The 24,730-nt window shown below is 35.7% G+C and overlaps 4 protein-coding genes across 6 annotated transcripts in view; 2 read left to right on the top strand and 2 right to left on the bottom strand.

Moving 5' to 3' along the window:
• The window catches only part of LOC129751211 (F-actin-uncapping protein LRRC16A), a 42,055-nt gene extending 36,314 nt beyond the window's left edge, over positions 1-5,741 (bottom strand). For all 3 annotated transcript variants that reach the window (XM_055746583.1, XM_055746585.1, XM_055746584.1), the window contains exons 1-2: positions 5,492-5,741; positions 4,722-4,819 (exon numbers count right to left, since the gene is read on the bottom strand). In XM_055746583.1, the coding sequence (XP_055602558.1) occupies positions 4,722-4,819; positions 5,492-5,528 (135 nt within the window). In that variant the 5' untranslated portion in view covers positions 5,529-5,741. The remainder of the gene's footprint in view (positions 1-4,721; positions 4,820-5,491) is intronic.
• Positions 5,742-6,188: 447 nt separating this feature from the next.
• Positions 6,189-8,924, top strand: LOC129755634 (39S ribosomal protein L52, mitochondrial). Its single transcript, XM_055752221.1, has 3 exons — positions 6,189-6,323; positions 6,389-6,528; positions 8,714-8,924. Exons 1-3 carry the CDS (start codon positions 6,287-6,289, stop codon positions 8,894-8,896), a joined length of 360 nt encoding a protein of 119 aa, XP_055608196.1. The 5' UTR covers positions 6,189-6,286; the 3' UTR covers positions 8,897-8,924.
• On the bottom strand, positions 8,704-11,334 carry LOC129755633 (uncharacterized protein F13E9.13, mitochondrial). The gene is made up of 5 exons (XM_055752220.1): positions 11,190-11,334; positions 9,819-9,901; positions 9,602-9,742; positions 9,335-9,534; positions 8,704-9,259 (listed from the first exon to the last, which is right to left on the bottom strand). The coding sequence occupies exons 1-5, from the start codon at positions 11,263-11,265 to the stop codon at positions 8,935-8,937; spliced, it is 825 nt and encodes a 274-aa protein (XP_055608195.1). The 5' UTR covers positions 11,266-11,334; the 3' UTR covers positions 8,704-8,934.
• A 4,945-nt stretch (positions 11,335-16,279) lies between these two features.
• LOC129752892 (uncharacterized) lies at positions 16,280-24,014 on the top strand. The gene is made up of 2 exons (XM_055748679.1): positions 16,280-17,343; positions 23,939-24,014. Exons 1-2 carry the CDS (start codon positions 16,280-16,282, stop codon positions 24,012-24,014), a joined length of 1,140 nt encoding a protein of 379 aa, XP_055604654.1.
• Positions 24,015-24,730: the final 716 nt, after the last annotated feature.

Raw genomic sequence — 24,730 nt, 5'->3', positions numbered from 1 at the left:
TTATACAAGGCAATGAGAAGGCGGACTCATTGGCTAAGGTGGACGCGTTACAAGGTGAAATCTTTGAGAGGATTATAACTTACAATAAAGACTTTTCAAAACCTCGCACTTTAGCGATTAACGCTTGGCAGTCTAGCTGGGATAATGGCACACTGGGACGTTGGCTCCATACGATTATCCCTAAGGTTCCGACAAAGGCATGGTTTAAGCATTTTAACTTGAGTCGCGACTTCATTCGCGTGATTTCTCGGCTCATGTCAAATCACTGCCGGCTTGACACGCACTTGTTTCGTATTAATCTCGCTGCAACCAATGTTTGCGTTTGTGGGGATGGCTACCACGACATCGATCATGTTGTATGGACTTGTGAAAGGTATGATCAAACGAGGGCTTGGCTACTGGATACCCTTAGGGCCCGAGGTAGATTACCTGGTGTTCCAATTCGAGACATTTTGGCAAACTTAGATTTTGGATATTTGTTCCCAATTTACAAATATTTCAAGCTGTCTGACTTGGTCGTTTAGTCCGCTTACCCACATAAACTTTCCCCTTGTGTGTTCTTCATTGAATGTCTGTTTTGTTTATTTATTAGTACCACCTCTCATCCAACGGGTTCGACACATTCATGAAGAAGGCTGGCCAGAAGATCGGAAACCGATACCAAACCGTAGCTTCCGAAACCACAGCTACAGAAGGCCACCAACGGACCCTAATGGAAAACTTATATCGAAGAATAAACCCTATAAACCCCTTCCTTTTCCCTTATTTAATTTTTTTAAACTGTTGAGTCGCCGCGACTATTACGGCCCCCTCCCTACTAAACAGTGATACAAAGACCCTCGGCACATTTAAACTTTGTAAAAGTAAAAGGCCTTTAATAAACTAGTTGTAAATAGAAATAACCTTTTTGAATCAAGTTTCTGGTGTACTTTGAATCTAAATCTTATTTCGTTGATTTTTTTTTTTTTTGAAAAGAAAGAAAATTATTCTAAGTCGATTTAAACGAATTACGATTTTCCCGCAAATACCTAGGGGAGAAGGAACAAAATTTAAGGTATTTTATTGAAAAACTTGATAAGTTCTTCAAAATATCAAATATTTGCAACACCGAAAGTCAAACTGTAGAAGATAAGGAGTGTATCACCTTTTGTCTTCGAGATTTTTCAAATTTTCAATCTAAAATAATTCGCTTTTTCAATTTTGAGCAATAAAATTTGTATGCAAGTTTGTTGCATGCAAGCTTTTATCCAATCTGTTCCCATTTATTGAAAATTGGGATTATTTTTTATTAGGGGAAAACTGTACAAGACGCACCAGTTAAGTATAATCGCTATTTACAGCGATACCAATCATTTGAGAACCAAATTAAAAGTTAACAATGATTCAGGAATCAGATTTACGTATTATCATAAAAAAAAATAGATAAAATCACGATTTTGATTATATTTTTGTATTATACTTTATAAATATCATCTTTTCGTTCTCGCCTCTCTACCTTGCCCTCCGCCGCCCAAACGCCACTCCAAACCACCGTCTAACCAACCCGCCACCCCCCATCAGTAACCCACGCACAACCGCAGCAGCCCACAAAAATCTACGAATTTATATTACAAATGTTAATACCCTATCATATTGTATAAAATAGCAAACGAAAAGTGCCAAGCACTCCTTCACAGAGCATTATCTCGCTCACTGGAGTGCTCATACATATTTTGGAATAATATTGAAACGAATTGTTAAAATTGTTTTGACAGGGTTTTGTGCCTGTTGGAGAAGAGGCTTGAGAGAAGCTTAACTCCAGCGGGCTTTCCCTGTCCGAGGAAAAAAAAAAATAAAAAATAAAAAATAAATAAATAAATAAATAAAAAATGAATAAATAAACAGCCAGAAAACAAACCGCGGTGTAGAACGCCAAAACAAGTGGACAGAACGCACCATATGGAAAGGGTGGTGAGAAAAGAACAATGATTATACGAAATGTTAAATTGGAACATCAAATGTTTAGTTACATGTTCATCACGTTTTTTTTTTGTAAACCTACCATACTTTGGCGAAAAATCATTTATTATTGCTACACTTAGAGCAAGTTCACTGGTGTTGGAAAAAGTGGTAATAATTTTGACATTTTGAAAATTTTACCATGCAAAAATGTTCTCAAGATCTTTGGGCGTTGTATTTTTTTACAGCACTGTTTTATTTCAGCCGAATGTGATAGAAATATTGCTATTTTTGCATCACAGTATGCGAAACTATAGCACGTGTTGTTAAAAAACTTGAAGGTGTCCTGATTTTTCAGGATTTGTCCTGATTTTTGAGAAGCCGTCCTGATTTTTCAAAAACGCTTGAATTGTCCTGATTTTTTAAAAATATCTAAACTATCACTAAATTTATTGCTAAATGGTGAGAAAATTAAACAAATCTTTAATAAAATAGTTAAACTAGTTTAAACGTTGATAATTCTTGGTTTAAATGATATTTTAATAGTGTTATTCGATATTAGTCGCATAATTTAAGGCGACTTCAGCACCTGTATTTCGCCTTTAGTTATGCAATCTAAGCAGAGCGGCATGGTATTTTCATCAATTTAGTAATGTCCTGAAAAATCCTGATTTTTTTCATCTTGGTGTCCTGATTTTTGTAAAAACCATCTGGCACCCCTGATTTCAAAATACACTTCGGTATCAAATTTTGAATACGGCGAATGCGCCAACTGTAAACAAATCCAGATAATTACATAAATGCGTTGAACTCTTTATTTAACATCCGAAAATGTGATCTCCTTTTAATTTTTCTTATTTTAGTGAAGTTAAATTTAATTTTTTAAATAAGGCGAATAGCTTTTTTTATGAGTGTGTAATCCCATAGTTCATTCTCCCATTTCCCCTCAAAATTTTGTCGCGAACAAAAGGGCGAATGGTTATTTCGAGATAGAAAAAGGGCATTGCAGTTTTTGAAATTTGTTTACCAGGACGAGGAGATGCACAAATCAGTATGATCGTTGAATGTGCTAATGTTTTAATGTGATCATTTGGACCCGCTTTCAAGCCGAAATTTGCTTGAATATTGCTTCTTTAATGAGTGATCCAAAAGGCGAACAGTCATTCATTCTGCAATTCAGAAGGGCGCTCCAATTTGGCGAATGAACAAAATGAGAGCACCAGTCTGTGGTAAAAGGGCCCACAGTTATATTCATTATTTTTTTTAAGTAATTAGTACGGAAAAGCTGTATTGATCGGTCGGGTGATGAAATTAAATCAATTCGAAGGCATTTTAGCGACTTATTTAGGAAAATGACTGTACGCAGCTAAATAGGAAATTGATTTTTTTTCTGAAACTTGGAATACGTTTTTCTCAAAACAAAGGTCATGGCGCATTAGCCGTATTTAAAAATCGATACCGACTTTTCTATATCCTTATGGTTAAAACGCCTTCAGGTAGGGATTGAGAATTAATTTCTTGACTGATATCGCGACAAACATGGCGGGGGTTATCTTTTTCGAGTCGAATATTGGTGCACCTTTTTAACTCGAACAAGGACGAAATTTGTTAGAATTATGCATTGTTATCGTAATTTGGAAGTCAGCAAATAAAAAGAATGGCATTTTGTTTTGATATTCGGATTTTCTCAAAAGTTAACAATATTCAAAATTTGAACGTAAAACACATGGTCTTGTGGGTATTCTGCCCCAATTTTGATATGATTGATTTTAGTTAAAATTTGTGAGAAGTTTGTAAAATACAACAAAATATTTGTAGTCTCCCGAAAGTACATACGAGTGAAAAAACGATAAGCTGTAGTTCCATCAGATTGCGCAGGATGGTTTACCATTGTTGTGTCCAACTGGGCACACTGCCTTAAAACAGAGAAGATTAAGAAAAAAGAATAATAAACAGAGAAGTGATGCAGGTCATTGCCTTTTGATAACTCTGATCATCAACACCTGTTTTTATTATCGACAATTCGGAAGATCTTAAATATTTCAACCATAATATAAGGTTTTATACCCATATTATGCCATTATCATACCCATGAAAAATAACAAGTTTTGTGTTGATTCCATTAATCCTTCTATATCTAAGAACTAAATTCGTTTTAATTAACTGTTTATGTAATAGATGATGAAAAACCTTGTTTGTTACAATAAAAATGGAGAAAAACATCGTTAGAAGCCATAGGTTAGTGAATTTTTGAGAAAGATTGGCATGGCCCATCTTACCCCGCTGGTGCGTCTTGTGCAGTTTTCCCCTATCAACCCCCCACGATCCCCCACGAGATTTTCCAACTCCAAGTGACAGAAGATGGATTGCAAATTTGTTCCAACCAAGGTTACTAGATCACATAGTGGATCCAGGGTGGATAAAATTCAATAATGTTTTTTTTTAAATCGGATTTGTTTAATTTAAATAGAATTTTTAATAAAAGCAGTTTTTTTTATTTAAATAGGATTTGTTGTGTAAACAATATGTATTAAAAAAAATATTTATGAAGTTATTGCTAAAAAACCTTAAGTGTCCGGTAGTAGACAAGTTCACGCTACATAGTTAACAATAATTTTTTTATAGTTTTCTATCAAATGGTGTCCATTCATATAGTGAATAGTTCTGAAAAATTTTGTTTGATATGCTGCTTATATCTATATATATTTTGAATGAATTTTTTAGAAATCAAATAAATGCTCACTTGCAAATTTTTTTCATAAATCATTTTCATAATCACTTACCAGTACTCGATTTTCGACCTTATCTCCCCTTGTCTCTAGCTTGACCATGTATTTAACGAGAATTTTTGTGTGGCGCCCGAGAACGGATTTGATACTCTCTGTAATCAATAAAAAGTTGTTTTGATTATTAGGATTCATTAAAAATGTATTAACCTGCTGAGTTTTGCATTAGGAAGCAATTCTTTCATAATTGAATAAAAACATAAAATTATTACTGATTTTTAATTCCATTAAGGGTTTAAGGTGAGATATCCGTAATTCGTGTATTATGTGTCTATTGGTTCATCGCTGTTTCGCGTATTTTTAGAACTTATCTATTTTGGGTTTAAAAAACTCTTTAATAAATAATAAAACTTTTTTTCCATAAGTATTAGAAAAAACATTTATTTGCGTAACGTAGACATTGTTTTTTTGTATTTATTATTATATTAAAAATAATGTATTAAGGTACACCAGGGCAAGTTCAAACGAATTTTACCATAGTTCAACTTTCACATGTAACGGTACATTTTTGAAAAAAAATTAACTTGCCATAAATTAATCCATATTCAATGTGAAATAATTTGATACTTATAGACTTGATTATATTTCGAGTGGATTGGAAAAACTGTAGAATTTACCATTATTTACTCTGAACATGTAAAAATAACACACCTTTTTTTCCAGGTACAAGTCTTTCATAAGTATGTAGCTATGTAGTATGAATCATTTCATTTGTTGGTATATTTGTATGCATTATTTTGCTCTTCATTGTCTCAAAAATTTCTTACCATTGAGATCCTTGGTCAATTGGGACCTGGTCGACATTGTTATTGATTACGTTTTCGTTGCTATGTTGTTTCAGTGAGAAATTTCTTGATACTGATCTATATTCACGTGTACTAACATATTCTGTTCATTAAAATACAGGAATGCTGGGACACTATTAGGTAAAAATTATTTTTATCACTGTAGGCGCCTTAAGCAACCATTTTCAGAAAATATCGAATAATGACAAGATCACAATTTGCAGAATGTCAATGAAATTATGCATACTAAAAAAATTTTACCAAAAACTGAGAAATTTAAATGGGCATACACTCTTCTAGCGGTATAAGTATAAGAGGTAAAATAAATCTAAAACAGGGGTGCCAAGTATAGTTAATTTTCAGGAATCGTAATCATGGATATGCTATAATATCAACAGTTTTGCGTATGCAAAAATGTATTTCTTACGGAATGATTTTATACAAAAACTTAAATCAACCCTGTCAAATTATGGCGATTGGTTTTGTATATTTTTTTACGAATATCATCTTTTCCCAATAAGGACAATAGAAAGCTGACAAAAAGCATTTCATGGTAGTGTAAAAAGTGTACGCGAGAGAATGCATTATCACTATCAGTCAATTTCGAGGTCTTCACGTTCATGGAAAATTCGATGTCATTTTGCCTAGATTTGCTTTTTACCCATTTTCGCCTTTCCATTCCATCCACTGAAGACTTCACAGGTTTATATTTAACCCGTTGCTGAGCGAATGAGTTTGATGTGTATATTTTATTTGCATAACCCTTAAATTGAAAATATGAGGTGGATCACTGTACCGCAAAAATGGTTCTCAGGTAATTGCTTCACAGTTAATTCAGATATGAGTTTCATTAATATGTCTCAACATATCTACATAAAGCCGGTGGCTTTTCGCGGAATCTGACCACTGGCTCTTGGCTCATGAATAAATCTCCAGGATTTAGGAATCCCAACAAATGTGGTCCGCTAACTGATTTATCGGATTACTCATACACAGATGGAAGGATTACACCTCTTGGAGTAAGTATCTTTTCTACGCCTTGCAGCCTAAATTCAATTATATTTTATAACTACTCCTGTATATTATAAGTCATAGATTATTTAGCGTTCTTTAATCACGTGGTGCATTACACAAAATGTACAAAATTTTTTGACGGATTCTCCCCGGGAAACCGTAGGTAATCTGAATGAGATTTATAAGATGGTTTTGGAGATTTTTAAAATTGGAATAGAGGGTATAATAAAATTCGAGATCCAAATATTCTTATCATTACTTGATATTCAGATCAATACCTTTCAGGCCATAGAATTCCATGAATTAACACTAAACGTACCGGAGGCGGTCAAATGACGGTTTTCAAACTTTGAAGGATGATTACGCCTTATATAATTTTTTTTTTCGCCAATTTAACGACAGGACTATTTTTATTTTCAAAATGCAAGTATTTTTGCGTTTTTAAATTTTTTCTAAGTGTTGTGGTTTTCGAAAAACGCATGTGGTATACCTATTCATACCGCGAGCGGTCAAATGACGGTTTACACTGTTTTCGCTATAACTTTCTTGTCTCTCAACCGATTTCTTTAAAATTTATAGTTTTGAAAAGCTTATAATGTGACTCAAATATGTTTTTCAGACAGTTTTCAGCTACAATCAATTATTTTAAAGTTATTTTAAGTCCAAGAATTTTTTTATGAAAAAACATGCTTCAGGAAAATTACTATAAATCAGTTATTTAGTGCTCGGAAAAAATTTCACTTAGTGCCTGAGAAAGCTGAAGTTAGAGGCTATATGTTGCACATACGGAAATTTTTATAAAAAAATTTTTAAGATCATGCCCACAAAAAATGTAAAAAAGTTGTGTAAAACCCGTACTTTTCAATCAATCAACCGCCAAAGCTGTTCCTGTAACAGTAGAGAAAATTTAAAAAGTGAATTGGAAAGTAGACGTAATTTGTCATATTTTGGCATCTTTAGATTTCGTGAAATACGAAATACATAATTTATGACGACTTTTCAAAGGTAGCTGTTTTTCGAACTTTTTATCAATTTGGATTTTCTGAGACAATTCCTACACCTAAGCTCAGCTTTGCACTGGATTTTGAGTATGTTAACGTAAGGTTTAGGCAATAAAACTATATGCAAAAGAAAGCTAATTTCATACCGGTTCTAGTGGTGTAACTGCATTGGCGGTGCGATGCTTAGCTAAAATATGATAAATAAAACAGTGAAGTAGTTTCTGAATTTTGAGAAGTCAGCACAAATTCTTGCTTGGCAGACGGGCGCAGTGGGTGGTAATATCTCCAAGCTATTTTGCACACGAAGACGGATGAAAGGAAACGAAAAAACAAACAAGCATTCGCTCAAATTTTCTGGTTTTACTTTCAGAAATATATTTATTATATTTTTGTCAAGCATCGCACCGCAAATGCAGTTACACCACTAGAACCAGTATGAAATTTTCTTTCTTTTGCATATATTTTTTTTGCCTAAACCTTACGATAACATACTCAAAATCCAGTGCAAAGCTGAGCTCAGGTGTAGGAATTGAATCAAAAATCCGAAATCATGAAATGTTCGAAAAACAGCTACCTTTGAAAATTTGTCATAAATTATGTATTTCGTATTACTCAAAATCTAAAGATGCCAAAATATGACAAATTACGTCCCCTTTCCAATTCATTTTTTAAATTTTCTCTACTGTTACAGGAACAGCTTTGGCGGTTGATTGATTGAAAAGTACGGGTTTTACACAACTTTTTTACATTTTTTGTGGGCATGATCTTAAAAAATTTTTTATAAAAATTTCCGTATGTGCAACATATAGCCTCTAACTTCAGCTTTCTCAGGCACTAAGTGAAATTTTTTTCGAGCACTAAATAATTGATTTATAGTAATTTTCCTGAAGCATGTTTTTACATAAAAAAATTCTTGGACTTAAAATAACTTTAAAATAATTGATTGTAGCTGAAAACTGTCTGAAAAACATATTTGAGTCACATTATAAGCTTTTCAAAACTATAAATTTTAAAGAAATCGGTTGAGAGACAAGAAAGTTATAGCGAAAACAGTGTAAACCGTCATTTGACCGCTCGCGGTATGAATAGGTATATACAAAGTGTCGGTATGTTTAGTGTTAATAAAACTTCAATCAATCGCTTTGCTCTGGTTTAAAAAAAACTCTTAAGTATGTTTTCTTATATCTAGGCAAATCAAACCAAGCGAATGATACAACAAAGAAACTTGGCACAGAAAATCGTTGTTATGTCAAGTGAAATGGATTTTGCTCTTCAGCGTTATAATCATCTGAAAGAAAATCAACTAAACAACAAACGGAACATTGTGAGTCAAAAACTGAAACCTAAAGGACATTTATTGTTGAAAAATTAAATCATAAATCTTTATGTGACATAGCTTAGAGATGATATTTATTGTTTCCGAAAGCATTTAAGTTTACTTATCAGGTCACTTATCTTCTGTTCATCTAGTTGATTTTTCCAATTACCCCCCTGTTTAAAATAAGATCCAATTATTGCGGCATCCGCCAAGTGCCAATATCGTTCAACGTTATCTAATGTTACTCCTGATCCTACGATAAGCGGGGAATCGATTTTATTTTTCAGGCACAAGATATCATCCACATTCGTTTCAGAGCCTGTTGATGTTCCTGTCAATATTATACCATCCGAAAGGAAAAATTCCGCGGCTTGCGCAGCTTCCAATATTGAGATATCTTTTGTGATTGCATGTGAACTGTAATAGAGGATTAAAAACAATACCGAATCCTTAAAAACCTAAACAAATTTAAACAGACCGGTAATACATTACCTGTGTTTCTTTTTAATGTCCGTCAAAACGGCAACATTCGAAGCATCAATATTTTTACGATATCTTAGAATTTTCCCAGCACATGCATCAGTAAAACCTTCATCAGCAACATGGGAGAAAACAAATCCTTCTGCACGAATAAAGTCTAAATTACACGCCTTCGCAACTGCCAAAGCTTCTATATTGCCACACGCTAGAATCTAACATATTCAGTATTGAGAGCTAGAAGCAAGCTGAATGTATTATTTAACTTTAGGAAATATTCACCTGCACGCCACACGGAATCGAAGAACCGACAGTTAATTTCACCATACTTGCGACCCTCGTCATACAAGCAATCGTTTCAGGACCAATGTTAGAACTTTGAATGTAAGGAATATCGTGCATATTTTCAATCATTATTCCATCCTGTGAAAAAAATAATCTAGATCAGTTTCATACAGGGTTTTAAACTGATTATTAACGATTGTGCGTATTTACTTACAACTCCATTTGTGAGGTATATGTTGGCTTCGTCGATGGCCTTTGAAACTACAGTTTCAAAGTTGCCTTTGAACAACGGTGTACCTGTAAACATTGGAAATTTTGAAACAAATGTAATGGACATACTTAACAGTAAGAACACCGTCTGTGGTATAAGGCTCTTTTGTCTTTAAAAATCATAAAAAATGATCAGTCTCCATTTGAAAAACAACAATGATTAATTAAGTAAGGTGAGTAAGACCTTGACGAGACACAAAAAAAGGAAAGAAAGAAATAGTTCGGATTTGTTACTATCAATTCTAAACAGCTATTTTTGTTTACCCCCCAAGGGTGGGGGGAATAAATGTAGTGGTAATAGAGGAATACGTTCATTTCACCTCTGGTAAAACAGTGCGTTTTTTCGCTTCGCAATTATTTTTTGTTTATTCTTTTCCCTCTATCACCTTTTATTAAGCCTAGTCCACACTAGGCAACAAGTCAATTTCTAACGTATTTTTTGAATGTCAGCATTTGAAATTTAACACACTTTTTGGATGATTTTTTGTTCGAGCTTGTACGTCTGTTCTCTGTGGTTTTTATTTTAAGTTTATAAAAATGTTTACCAAAGTATTTACAATGCATTAAGCCATACATATCGTTCGAAATTTCATAACTATTTTTGACTCTGCGTTTACACGGCTCCTTCGATTGAGGTTAAGTTCAATGTTATACCTTTTATCTACCTTTCTTGGGTGTATCGTCTCAAGCAGGGCGAGTACAGCTACGGGTGTGTTAATATACCAAAACACGGACTCGACCATCTTGTTACAGGCAATCGTAATCGTAGGCATGTTAGCCGAACATCTGACTGTCAAAAAGCGCTCCGTCTCCACCCTTTACCACTGAGATACTTTTGGTACCCCTTGCCTACTTTTCCCCAAAATGCTTACACCCTAGCTGTAAGCACCCTGGTCTCAAGATAGCTTTCTTCCACGCAGCCTACTCTAAACTATAATTTCCAATTAAACACGTTCGTCGCCATGGCACCCATATTCGGGTGACGGGTGTATTTCCTGGGGGGCCCCGTCACATCAAAAAGCGGGTGACGCTCTCTTACTCAAGTTAGCCGCTCAGTTTAGCCACACGTTGCAAATCTGGGAGCTCTCCCTCTTTTCTTTCTCGATCCCAGAATTTCTTTGGGCCCGGCTAGTAAAACTACCAAAATGAGCGTGGCGACGAACGTGTTAAACTGTCACCTCATTTTAAGCGTCAGCTTTCCACTTCTACAGCTAAAAAAACTTATTTTTATCTTCATTTAGAACTCCAGTAAAGTCTGCTGACTGCAGACTGATTGTATTCATGGTATTAAGGAGGCTTTAGTATTTAGCATTACCTGGAAGCGGGTCGACATGAATCATACCAATGACAGCAAATTTCTGAGGAAACAATCTTTTGAACAACATTGACATTTTCAACACTTTAAACGCTTTTAACAAATTGATTCACGTTCTCGAAATTCTAATTGTTTATGCCCTTCTTTTCATCTTTTTGGCTTCAAACGTATATTTGATTAGGAATGGGTAGTTCAAGCGGAGTTCATATTCTTGCTTCGAACATGCATACCTAAATCAATGATAACATAAAAACAGGCTCACCTTTGGCTCACACTTATACATATGTACAGAGTATGAGTAAGAAAAAAAATGCCCTGGTTGCTAGAATATCGAGAAGTTTGTATTGATTAACTCTCATCCGCATTAGAGTGCCATTTTGACACTATTGCAAGTTTCAAGGCTTGTAATTTTTTTTAGAAGCGTCAAAATACAAAAAAAAATTCGGGGACCCTAAATGAATTCAAAAGTTCTTAAATATTGTATCTTTACTCTTTTTATGGACGAACCCTGGAAGCCTGGACAAAAAAAACCCTTTTCGGACTTAGAGTGTCAATTTGACACTCCAAAAGTAAAATCTATCTAAGTCGTTTGAATTACTATGAATTTCATATAAAACTTATATCAATAGAAACCTTGTAATGTCAGTAAAATATGTTTAGAACATTATATATAGCTAAAGCTTCCAGTTGTCTTGTTATTCAGCATGAAAGAAAAAAAATATCCGAAAAAAACATGCCTCAGAAAAACTGCTGTAGTTCATATATTACACGTCCAAAAAAATATTTGTCTTATGCATATGAAAGCTGAAGTTGATGTCTACATCATGAAGCCAAGAAATATTTTTTTAATTTTTTTTAATGAAATGGTCGCAAAAAGTTCAAAAAAGTGGTCTGAAAAACCTACTTTTCATTCGATTGTTTGTAAATACTGTTTGAGCGATGGTAGAGTTTTTGAAAAAATATGACTACAAAATCTATTAAAATTCTAACATTTTGCTGTCTTTAGATTTTCCATGCAACAAAAACTGAATTTACTGGAGTTTTTCAAAGTTCACTACTTTGCGCGATTTTTTTATAAATTGAAATTTCATCTGTTTTTGTGGTCCACCGTCAGGTCAGGTCGTTAGTGCTTTTACTTTGTTTGGACCAATCAAAAGTATATTCATTGGAAAGCACATTTAATCTACATTCTATTGAGGTGCATCAATTCACGCTGTGAGATTTCACAAAAATATGAAAATTATAAACGTAAAATCATTCCTGAATTTCTAGAACCACAAGCAGCACGTCTAGCAAAACGTGTTTGTTTGCTCTCCGAGTAGGTACGGTGGGTGGTGATTTGGGCAGAGAGCGAAGTCGACAGACGGAATAATGATGCGTGTCGTGCGTTTCTTGGTTGTAAATATTCTATTGATAGTAGGTTTGCATTTGCTAGTCACGACCAGCGTTGCCAACTATTTTTCAGAAATGTCTGGAAGATTTTGAAAAAATGTCTGGAAATATCTCGAAAAGTCTGGATGACGAACTCTTTACAGTGTGTGACCTTTTTTTTTTTTTTTGGTCGCCTCGCAATATTACAGTCTAGGGAATTACACTCATTACGGCATAATAACCATTCATTCTGTACACTTTCAATGCCTGAGACTAGACTACTGTGGTGATGTCGGCGGTATTACGTTTTATGCTCTACTTCCTGTTTTACTACCATCTTCGCACTCTTCAATTACAAATTCGAATCATTTCCTACCATTTTGCAACGAAAATTCTGAATTTTTATTGTTTTGTCAGAAAATTCATGTCGAAACTCAAAAGTCTGGAAATGTCTGGAAGAAATGAAAAAAGTCTGGAAGTCTGGAAACCTAAAAAAATGTCTGGCAAAAGTCCAAAAAGTCTGGAAGATCCAGAGAAAATCTGGAAGGTTGGCAACGCTGGTCACGACACGCATCATTATTCCGTCACTCGGCTTCGCTCTCTGTCCGAATCACCACCCACCGTACATACTCGGAGAGCAAACAAACACGTTTTGCTGGACGCGCTGCTTGTGGTTCTAGAAATTCAGGAATAATTTTACGTTTATAATTTTCATATTTTTGTGAAATCTCACAGCGTGAATTGCTTCACCTCACTAGAATGTAGATTAAATGTGCTTTCCAATGAATATACTTTTGATTGGTCCAAACAAAGTAAAAGCACTAAAAATCCGGGTACAACCTGACGGTGGACCACAAAAACAGATGAAATTTCAATTTGTAAAAAAATCGTGCAAAGTAGTGAAAAACTCCAGTAAATTCAGTTTTTATTGCATGGAAAATCCAAAGACAGCAAAATGTTAGAATTTTAATAGATTTTGTAGTCATATTTTTTCAAAAACTCTACCATCGCTCAAACAGTATTTACAAGCAATCGAATGAAAAGTAGGTTTTTCAAACCACTTTTTTGAACTTTTTGCGACCATTTCATTAAAAAAAAATTAAAAAAATATTTCTTGGCTTCATGGTGTAGACATTAACTTCAGCTTTCATATGCATAAGACAAATATTTTTTGGACGTGTAATATATGAACTACAGCAGTTTTCCTGAGGCATGTTTTTTCGGATTTTTTTTCTTTCATGCTGAATAACGAGAAAACTAGAAGCTTTAGCTATATATTGTCGCTGAATCCCCAAACCGGAGTTTTCGTCAATGAGCGCTGGCGACATTTACTGGCGACAAGTTATTATCAGGACGTGTACAACTTCGGGTGTGTTCTTATACCAAAGATTTTTTATTTCAAAGGAAAGTGCTGCGAAAACAAAGGATTTTTTCCTTTGGTTTTGGTATAAATAAAAAATCCTTTGGTTCAAATGCATTTTCCTCTGTTTCAGAGATTTTTTCTTTTGAAAAATCTTAGATTGAAAATATTAATGCTTTGATACAAAAACCAGTTTCATTTGATTTAAAGTTATTATATTTGCTCAAAGGTAATTTAGATATAGATTTAAAAGCATTTATTCATTGAACCATTTTCCATTTATTCCAATTGGAAGATTTTTACCCTGTTGTTTTGAAGTTCCTATTAGGAGTTTGAATAATAAAAAGATACAATTTTAGTTCTTAAATTCTTTTTTATTCACAAACACATAAAACACTGGTTCACTATAACCGAGTAGGGTCCTTAATATCGTTGACAAAGTTTCGCATTCTCCGTGGGCCGGTCAATAAACTTCCGAAAGCCACTCCAGCTGCTGGCTGGTCCGACTGGTGATTGCCGTTGAAGATTGGGCCAAAAAAATACGACCGCGGGATTTGGGGAGGTGTTACTTTGCGCAGCTTTCTCCATGTTCGAGAGACTTGGAAATCTATCCGTCGGCCGTGGTCCTGTAACTATACAAGCGTTTTAGAAAATCTTGAATTCACTTAAATATTCAGTATTTATTAACTTACACTTACCATTTTGCATCCTGAATCCTCCTTATTTATAGCTTACTCCGATTCACTGGTTTGATTTTAAAAACGAGCGGCCGAACTTTATTCGATTTTTCGGTTTTCTGTTCTTCTTGCAAGTCAATGCAAAATATCTTCTAAGTTTGAAGTTTTTGTTTCAAAAAATTATTCTTTTCAGTTTAAAACATTTTTCTTCGGTTAAAAGAAAATTTACTTTGTTTCTAAGAAAATATGCAATTGAACAAATTTCTTTTGAATCAAAGAATTTGTTTGAAATCAAAGTCCAAAGTTATTCAATCCAAAAAATGTATTCTTTCAAAAATTATTCTTTTCAATAAAAACTATAATTCATTGATTCAAAGAAAACAGGAGCTGGATTCAAAAAAATGAATGTTTTGAATCAAAGTCAGATTTAGTTCGTTCCAAAATTCAAGTTTACTCTGCGTGAATACACGGAATCGTCCATCTTGTGACAGGCAATCGTAATCATAGGCATGGTAGGCGAACAATTCGCTGTCAAAAAGCGCTCCGTCTCCACCCCCCACCAATGAAAAACTTTTGGTACTCCTTGCCTACTGTTGCTCAATATGCAACCACCCGTAGCTGTATAGGCACGCTGGTTATTACTTTACAAAAGCGTTGCCAGTAATGATATTTCACAACGTCGCTAGTTGGCAAGGTTGCCGATCACCAGCGCGAAAACTTCGGATTTCAACTTCAATGACAATATAATGTTCTAAACATATTTTACTGACATAACAAGGTTTCTATTGATATAAGTTTTATATGAAATTCATAGTAATTCAAACGACTTAGATAGATTTTACTTTTGGAGTGTCCCCCCCCCCCCCCCCCCGCTGCGTTGCATGCAATGTTTCATACAAAAATTTCAATTTAAAAAAAAATGTGAAAATCGTGGTTAATCGATTGCTTGAGACAATCTTACGATACTGCCAGAGCGCAAAGATTGGTGTGATTTTGTTTTGATGAATTGTATTCGAAAAACTTTAAAAAAATTGAGTGCTGTTCAGTGTTCTTCTCTTCAAGTTTTTTTTAGTTGGTAACTACAGGTGGTAAATCCCGATTTACGGATTGTATTCTAAAGAACGGCGAGCCACCGCGTCCCCCCAGTTTGCTACTCTGGGTCCATAGGTACAATGGGAAGACTCATGAGATGCTCCGTGTGTACTCCCTACTCAATAAACTCCCAAGGGGCCGCAGACCTGGTTCCGACCTCGAACTGCTTAGCACACTATACCACACAAACCTCTCCGCCTGGAGGTTCGAGGCCTGACCTCTCTTTTAACGACTCGAAGTCTGACCTCTTATCTCCAGGATTCAAAGTTCGCCACCTTGCCCGTCGTGTGCCAGATCGAAAGCAGCTTATCCTAGACTCGCGCCTGTCACTGCACACGAGCGGGGCTTAACGCAACGACTCGGATGATTCCCGACAAAGACGTCATCCTATACTCCGACTCCAATGGCTCACCCGGTGTTGTAAACTGGGGTAGCACGAATACAAAGAATAAATAACACGTAGTTACTAAACACTACACAGTTTCCTCTCAGCCTTCGGCTAGATCGGACGTTTTGTTTGCGCTCTCGATACTATCCCAAAAGGCTAACGATTTTTTTATGATCGATAAAGTTCGGTGCGCAGTGTAGTGATGAGTCCGTGTCCCGGAGACTATCCGGGTCGGACCATACCGGATTGGCTTGACCCGAAAAACCAGCATGGCCGCTTGTTTTACTTGTTCCTCAAAGCTCGTGATGGACACACTCTTCCGAACCCGTTTTTGGTTGGGAAATCCATAGAGAAACATGCTGGAAAGATCGATGGAGCGTTTTTTGATCGCATCAGGAAGTGGTATGTTTTGAAGATTCGGAACAAAGAGCAAGGCAAAAAGCTTGAGGAATTGAAGGAATTAATCGATGGAACCCTAGTAGAAATCGGCAATCATCCTAATTTGAATTATCGAAAATTCGTCGTCAGATGTAGTGAAGTGATCGACATGACAGAGGCGGAATTGCTAGCTGAGTTGTTATCGCAGAAAATTACCGAAGTAAGAAGAATAACAAAAAAATCGGAAAACAAAATCATCGGCACCCCAACTTTAGTTCTAACTATCAACAGTACAATCGTTCCCGAGTACGTGGATTTTGGTCTCCTCCGAGTCCGAACCCGTGTCTACATACCCCAGCCTTTGCTATGCCGCCTTTGTTTCACCTACGGTCATCCGAAGAAACGATGCCCGAACGAACGCAAGTGCAGTGTTTGCAGCAGCACGAAGCACGATAGCAGCAACTGCCCGGGCCCTAAATTTTGCCACACATGCGAATCACACGACCACTCGCCATCAGAACGAACATGCCCGAAATGGATTGAGGAATCACATGCCCATCGAATCAGTGTAGAGCAAAATTTACCTCTTGCCACAGCCCGCCAGCAAGTAAAAAACAACATCACCAAGAACAGCTACGCTAACATCACCCGATCAACAAACGATCCAGAAAATCCACACCACATCAGACCACACCACACCACAAATGATCAGCAGCCACCACAACTAGAAGCAACAAAGAAACAGCAGCAACAAAAACGTGACCATACTACTTCGGCTACCGGACCACCAGCTATTCATCCGACAACCCCTTCACCTCCTCGGAAGAAAAACTCCCCCCTCGTTTCTCCACCCGACTCCACGGACAGAGTTGGGCAAGAGAACAATAAGTTAGCTTCTGCCGTACAACGGCAAAATAATGTTAAGAATCCGACCCCTCCTCCCAAACTCCCTCCAACATCCTCTAATCCTTTCCAACCCCCTAGTTTTAAATTTAAACTCAAAAAGAACCCCGGCACATAAAAACTTTGTAAAAGTAAATTGCCTAATAAAGATTAATTAATTTAAAAAAAAAATACTAAACACTACATATTAAAAAGGACGATTATACGCGACTATACTTTTACAGAACAAAACATAAAGTGATTGGTTGTTGTTGTTGTTTTCTACCCGCTGGTTGGCGCGTCGATCGGCTGACAGAGAGGCTGCCAGCAGTGAGCCCAGCGGTATTGTTTGTAGGGTGTTTCACGCCCAACACCCGGCGTCGAGAGCCACTCTACCCTTGGGTATTCCACGATCGTGGAATAATCCTTTCCCAATGATTTCCACTGCGAAGAAAGTCAAGCCGCCCAACTCGGATACACGCCGAAGGTGGAGCATCCTACGCATGAACGCGGCGCACCCACGGCATACGCTACGCAGAAGATGTTGCCTTATCTTTGTAGCTTAAACGTGGGATCGGACGCACTCTACTCGACAGCCCTCCGTCGATCTTCAAAGGTGATGAGAATTATATGTATGTAATGTATGGCTCCCCCATCGGTAGCAAGGTCCAGCCTATGTCTGTGTGGCTTGGCCTTCGAATTGCTTCTCAGGCTTCTACGGCCGATGGTTCATCAAGGAAAGGCATCCAACCTTCAGAGACCTACAACGGTTGGCAATCCACTCCGCTTGCAATAGTCTCTTCAGATTAACCCCAGATGCATTCCCTCTGAAATATTTAGTGCGTTTAGTTATTTATACAATTAAACACATCTTACCTGTCGGCAATTTAAGGGATTCGAACCCAAAAGTTTTCTGACTCGCGCCAGCCTATCAGCGCTTAAGTGATCTGAATCATATAATCATAAAAACTGTAAAAAACATTAAATGTTATATCTTAAATTTACTGAATTAATCGAGCCGGTGCTACGCCCTCCGGTTCAATCCATCGGTTTCCAACACGAGTACCGAACTTGGAAGGAGAATTCTCAGATTAGTTAAAGTTTTTTTTTTAGGTGCACGCTCCTTAAGTGCAACTCAAAATTAAGTATGACCAACGTTCAAAACATAGTTCGATTATATGAACTTACAGTTAAGTACCCTTTTTCCTCCTTGCGATGGTTCAAAATGGAATTCGAACGAACCTCAAAGTTAATCTCTTTTTTTCGTTCGACGAGGGAGCAAATCTGAGTTCGACCTTATGAACTAAAAATTGAACTCTCTTGGTTGTACTGAAAACACTTAGCGAGTTCAGTTCAAACCGGAACAGCAATCAGCGAACCCGCCGCAAAATTCTGTCGTTCTGTAACATTTACCGGAAGACTTAAGGAACTTTATAATGGAATGTCCACCGTGTCAGCATAAAATTCTGTCCGTCATTGTCATCACATGGTGAGCGGCGTGGAATGTCCGGAAACTTCCGGATGTTATTTACTTCCCGTTGGTAGTAACATCCGGAAGTTTTCTTTGGCCGGAAGTGTCAAAATACCACCGCTCTGTTATTGCAATGCAATGTACCGGAAAAGCAACATCTGGGTACAAAAAATTTAAACCATCCTTTATTTCCCTGAAAATCTACAACCCTCGAATAAAAAGGATAAATTTAAGATTGGCAGCCGAACTTAGTATTGAGTAATGCCTATCAGAATTTAGTTTTGCGATTGCTCGTCGAACTCAAAGTTGAGGGCTGCCACTGAAGTGTTGTTTTGAACCACACTGAACAAAATCGGCCTATAAGGTTTATTGGGAATTCTAGTGATTTCGCACTAAAGGAAAATCCAATACTTTTTATCATGAGACGAATGATTGAATTTATAAGATATTCCAATGCATGTTATGGAGAGCAAAATTGATACGATTTATTGTTTAACCTAATGTAATGAATATTCCTGTTATCGTTCTTCTATATTCCTCATCTTTTATTAATTTTACAACTTTATTACGATTTTGTAAACATTTATTATAGCATCATTATATCATTAAGCTATTACTAAAATCTTTAAAAAATTATAAGATACACTGCACTTTAAACACTTTTTGGTTTAGAGTATCAGCAGCGGTCAGGTGTCAAAGCTTCATTTTGACACTTCGACGGCGCACCGCAAGGTTTCAAACCAGCAGCCGAATTCCGGGCACAAAATGTCGTGAAAGAAAAGAAATTATTGAAGACATTTTTAAAATTTTCTTATCTTGGAATTCCGGTGAATTTAAAGAAGACATTTTTTGACGTTTAAAAAAGAAAACATGATTTTCAATCTCTTTGGATTTTTTTCGTTGTGAAATTGTCTTAGATTGATATTCCGGTCAATTCAAAGAAGACATTTTTTGACGTTTGAAATAGAAAACGAGATTTTTAATTTCTTTGGCATTTTTGCTTCGGAAATTTTAAAAGACATTTCTTTTCAGTGAGGTTTTTTATAAAAATTAAACGTTAATACCTATTAAAACTTGAAAATAATGGAGCAAATGATTGTATGATATTACTATCCAAAAAAAAAGGTGGTATAAACGCCAAGAAAAAATCGAACTACTTGGGCATCGTCGTTCTTTGAAAGATATTAGTAATCTATTTGATATTTCGGATGGAAATTTCGAAAAACTCTTTCGATTGCCAAAATGTTTGGCTGAGAAGTTTATTAACTTATTGGATCTAACAACATTGCAATATCTTGGCTCAGGTAATCGATTAAACCTAATTAATTGTACTTCGTCAAATTCTGTGGTAAAATTATTAACATCGTCGCCGTTCAACACATCCGATTGTTTACAAACACGTAACTTTCTAGCTTCATTTTTCAAAATGTCCAATTATGCCTTCAACACTCAACGATATGTTTTTTTCATATTTAATTGCATGCACGATTGTCAGCAAGATTTGAAGTATTTTAGCAATATTGAACATTGCTGTTATAAATAGTTTTCAGTATTTCAAATATAATTTAAACCTAATTACCATGCTCAATATCGAGAAACAAACTAACATGGGAGAAAGACGGTGCCAACATTAAGTCGTTTTGAAAAGTCTCACCAACAACAAACGTCAAAGACGTCTAGCGGTGAATAGGTGAACTATACTTTTTTCTTCTCTCACATTCGTTTTTTTTTCTTTCTCTTTACTTTTTCGGAATCAGCCAAAAAGAAAAGACATTTTTATGAAGAGAACGACAATTTTAGAATTTCTTTTCTAGAAGAGATTTTTGGTGATTTTCTTCAAGTACCGGAATTCGGCTGCAGGTGTTATCTTGCTCCTGAGTGTTATAAAAAGCGAGCCAAGAGTTATACGTATAAAATTTAGCGGTTAGCGTGTAGAAATCCGACAGATTTTATACTGATTTGACAGATTGCACAAATTTCGCAGTTATGAGTGCGCAGTCCAATTTTTTGCAATGCGTGTGATATTATGATAATATCACAATATCACAATCACGTATGATATTATTTCTCATAATAGATTATTCACCGTACAAAACTCCTTTTTTCAACTTTTCGTATCGCATTGTTACGATTTAATGAAAACATAATCGTATTCGACCAGCAAAAATCTTCGTCATGCCAAATTCGTTAATTCTCAGGTTATGGAAAAATGCGTTTTCAATAATGTAGAAGCTCACCGATAAACGACGAATGGAAAATTTCCTCTTCTTTGTGTGCAAAACAAGCTTTTCTCCGCAGCAACACACGAAGTCTTCGCGCGCATGTGTGTGTTTATGAATGGAGATAACGAATAACCTTGAATGAAATGAAACTATACAAAAATCTGTGTGCATATGCTGTTTTCCTCTGCGCGCTCGTAATTAATGAAATCTCAATGAATACTAATTAAAATTATAATATTTCATTCTGATGACTTCATGTTTAGTCCTCTCTTGCAAAATAATGATTTATTTTTCAAGAAATTACCTCTAAACTTTTCAATAAAATTAGTGAGTCAGAGTGATTTTTTTAACTGTGTTTACTGCTCCGGCTAGCCATTCGCACGGAAGGCTACCGTCGCGCGGTAAGAAATTATCCCAGTAACCGCAACACCGACCAGCTTGTTATCATTACGTATGTTCAATGGCCAGATAGTAACGGTTGAAATTGGCAATGCAATTGTAGTGTTTTTGCAAGCGCACCTTGGTGAGAAGCATATAAATTTTTTGTTTAATGATTTGCAAATTGATAACAAGTTCAGACATGAAGGTTTGTTGATGCTTTTCATTAAAGAAGATTTTAAAAGAAAGCATTGCTTATCATCAAAGATCAAAATGGCGACCAGTTGGTGTTTACATTTTTCAAAACAAAAACAAAAAACTACCCTACCACAATCTGTCTCAAGCCTAGTTCACACTAGGCAATATGAACTGCGATTTTTGTTATTAGACGAACTTTGTTGTCTGTTGTTGTTGTTGGAAACCTGAGACGGTCCCAGTGTCTCCCGAAGAAAATGGGAGACGCTGAGACCGTCTCGAGACGAACCGTCTAATAAGACCTCTGAGCAATATCAACAATAAACATTTAGTAGTCTATATAATTCTTCAGAACATGTTTGCTTTCGAAAATTTGGCGACTTTGTCGGTCCCAACGGCAAGGGCCCTATTTTGCTCACCCATATAGTAACCCCCGGTGCGGTATCAGAGTGATGGTGGCGAGTTGAATAGCCAGAAAAAAATCATCAAATTTGCTACTTTGGATAACAGAAAACAGGATAAAATTCCAGTTTTTTCAACCAGGTTTTTTCCTTGTTTTGTTTTCCAAAACAGAACTTCCGTAAATTTAGTTTACAAATGTCTCCAAAAAAAATTTTTTAATGAAAGTTTTTGTGTAAATATCATTTTTTCATTCAAAAACTTTTAAAATACTTAGGTGTGTTTTCAATCGCAAGAAAAACACCAGTTTTTGAAACTCAACTTATCGCTTAGTAGCTAGGGTAAATGTACCCGAACTTGGCCCCTAAGGCATGGTTGACTATATTTCCCATGATTGTAGTCTTCCTGTAATATGTACCTTAAAAAGTCCTTCGACAAATATGATTGCTTACTAGCCTGAAATGTAGTAAAAATATGTCCTTGCTTTAAAGCGGTGGATAATTTGAGATAAACCTGATCAAACTATTGATTGAAATGCTCCTTATTGTGGCCCCCGTTCCGAATTGTGGCCCTTTATGAGTTCCTTAAATTGGCCGCCTCTAGAAGAAATTTGCCTCACTAATACAACAACAGCCCCCACGAATTCGTTGATAATATCCTGGAAGGAAGCACAACAATGTTCTGTGTTGTTTTCAAAAAGTCGAAAGTGCGAAATGTCAACCAATTTTTAGAATTGATATTTCCGTGTAGAATTATAATCTTACGTAAAAAAGTTTCACTTGTTCGTTTCAGTTTTTGGTGTGTTTAAAATTTCTATTATCAGAATGACAATCTAGAACAAATAGGTTCCAAAATATTGCATTGGTTAACATAAATATGTTTATTAACCGAGCAAACAAATCGTTTGTTCAATTTTTTAAAATATAATCATGATAAATCTGTTTCCATTGAAGTTAACATACGATAGTGAATGTTCATATTTTTTTTATTCCACTCCCATAAAAGGAGGAAAGACATTTTAAAAACCATTATGACCGAGGCAAGAAGCATGCTAAAGCTAAAACTCAAGTAAGCGAACGATTCTTTGAATCATACCTACATATTTAAAATGTAGCCCTTAGGAATTTTCTAGCAATCGTTTGCGTACACCAGGATAGCAAAACAAGACAAACTATCGCTCACTCCAGCCAGCCTGATTGAAGAGATTGCATCTCACTCGTTCGTTTGGGGACTATAGCCAATGGAAGAGAACAACAAATTTACAAGCTGGGTGAAATTCAAGCTGCATCTCACTCGCACTCATGCAAAATCATCATCCAAACTCGGCAGCGCTTCCTTCGCATATTCCTTTCCTACGAAAAACAAATGCGTCACCTCTGCTGATGCACAGTGATCCATAATATAAAACAAACTTGGTCAAAATATAATTTTTGATTTCACATGAAATTAAAAACAATAAAATTTAGCTCTAAATAACATAATTTTTCAACATTGTAATGCCATTACTTTTTTCAATAAACATAATATTTAGAATGTCATAATTTGAACTTTGTAACCATTCCTTTCAAAGCGACACATATACAGCAAATGTTCATCTCCAGCACAAATAAAATGAAATAAAAATACGTTGAACCTTATTTCCAATTGTAAATTTTTTTTTGGTATGGATAAAGTTACTTCAACGTTGAGATCCAAGATATCGATTCGGATCCGAATCCTGTTGATTTCGTGCTCAGAAGTTGAGAGGAAAAGTTCTTTAAACTTCAAATTTACCAAAAAAAGGCAGCTAAACTTTTAGTATTACAATTCCAACTAAGATGCCAAATACGCTTGAGAGATGAATAAATTGATTATAGTCCAAAATACATTAATGGTATTTTTAAGTTATTTCAATCATTCATTTCATCATTACTTTCGACCGGTTTTTAATTTCCAGACCACTGTGCACTAACGGCCGACGACTCGGCTGCCGGCTGCCGGCTGCCGGCTGCCGGCTACCATCTGCCTTCTGATTTCGTTCTCACACATACATACAAACCTCAATTAGTATAATTTCATGCCAAGATTAGGCGAAAAAAATGTTTATATTTTCTTCAATTTTAGATCAAATATTTACGTTGTTTATAGTAGGTTAAAATTTTATATTTTTTGCCACGTTTTGCTGTAACCAACGGTATTTTTTAGTGATTTTTTCATAGGAAAGTGTGTTTTTAAAATCGATCCGAAAGTGGCAGATGCACTAGCAAGGTAGGTTCATTTCAGATTTTTTCCGAAAATCGTAATTTTACTTCCAGTTCGTCATGTGAAAAAAAATTATTACGCAGTTATTTATATTCAATTGCGGACAAATGCTATGCAGAATGTAGACAAATGCGATTTTCTTTCATGTTTGATTTATTTTATATTTTTAGGCATATGTTTGACATATAAATTACCAAAATGCATTTTGGCATGCCAAGATAAGGAGCATGCCAAGTTAAGGCTCACATACCCTATCAATATTTTTTGAAATATATTCTAGAAGAAGACCTAAAAGTTGATTCTACTTACTTTTTAAAAGATCTCTGAAGTAAAAAGCCCTAGTAAAATGCGTTTTAATTTCATCGAAAATTTACACCTTTTACCTTTTTTCCTAACTACAAAACGTCAAACATTTACCTGGCATCGCGGGGATACTCTAACTATTCTAAACTCTTCTATGGAGGACATGGTATCGCTAGTGTTTGCT

The sequence above is a fragment of the Uranotaenia lowii genome, chromosome 3 (genome assembly GCF_029784155.1).
Source record: "Uranotaenia lowii strain MFRU-FL chromosome 3, ASM2978415v1, whole genome shotgun sequence".
NCBI lineage: Eukaryota > Metazoa > Arthropoda > Insecta > Diptera > Culicidae > Uranotaenia > Uranotaenia lowii.
Note: the sequence above shows the minus strand (reverse complement) of the source record. Positions and strands in the feature narration are given on the sequence as shown.

What these genes read in the sequence shown, in the direction of transcription:
- LOC129755634 (XM_055752221.1), top strand. Translation starts at nt 6,287, where the DNA reads ATGAGGTGGATCACTGTACCGCAAAAATGGTTCTCAG. An exon ending in ACCGCAAAAATGGTTCTCAG is followed by an intron (nt 6,324 to 6,388) that starts GTAATTGCTTCA and finishes ATCTACATAAAG; the next exon opens with CCGGTGGCTTTTCGCGGAAT. An exon ending in GAAGGATTACACCTCTTGGA is followed by an intron (nt 6,529 to 8,713) that starts GTAAGTATCTTT and finishes TCTTATATCTAG; the next exon opens with GCAAATCAAACCAAGCGAAT.
- LOC129755633 (XM_055752220.1), bottom strand. Translation starts at nt 11,265, where the DNA reads ATGTCAATGTTGTTCAAAAGATTGTTTCCTCAGAAATTTGCTGTCATT. An exon ending in CGATTCCGTGTGGCGTGCAG is followed by an intron (nt 9,535 to 9,601) that starts GTGAATATTTCC and finishes TGAATATGTTAG; the next exon opens with ATTCTAGCGTGTGGCAATAT. An exon ending in GACATTAAAAAGAAACACAG is followed by an intron (nt 9,260 to 9,334) that starts GTAATGTATTAC and finishes CCTCTATTACAG; the next exon opens with TTCACATGCAATCACAAAAG.
- LOC129752892 (XM_055748679.1), top strand. Translation starts at nt 16,280, where the DNA reads ATGAGTCCGTGTCCCGGAGACTATCCGGGTCGGACCATACCGGATTGG. An exon ending in GTTGGGCAAGAGAACAATAA is followed by an intron (nt 17,344 to 23,938) that starts GTTAGCTTCTGC and finishes TTTAATTTCCAG; the next exon opens with ACCACTGTGCACTAACGGCC.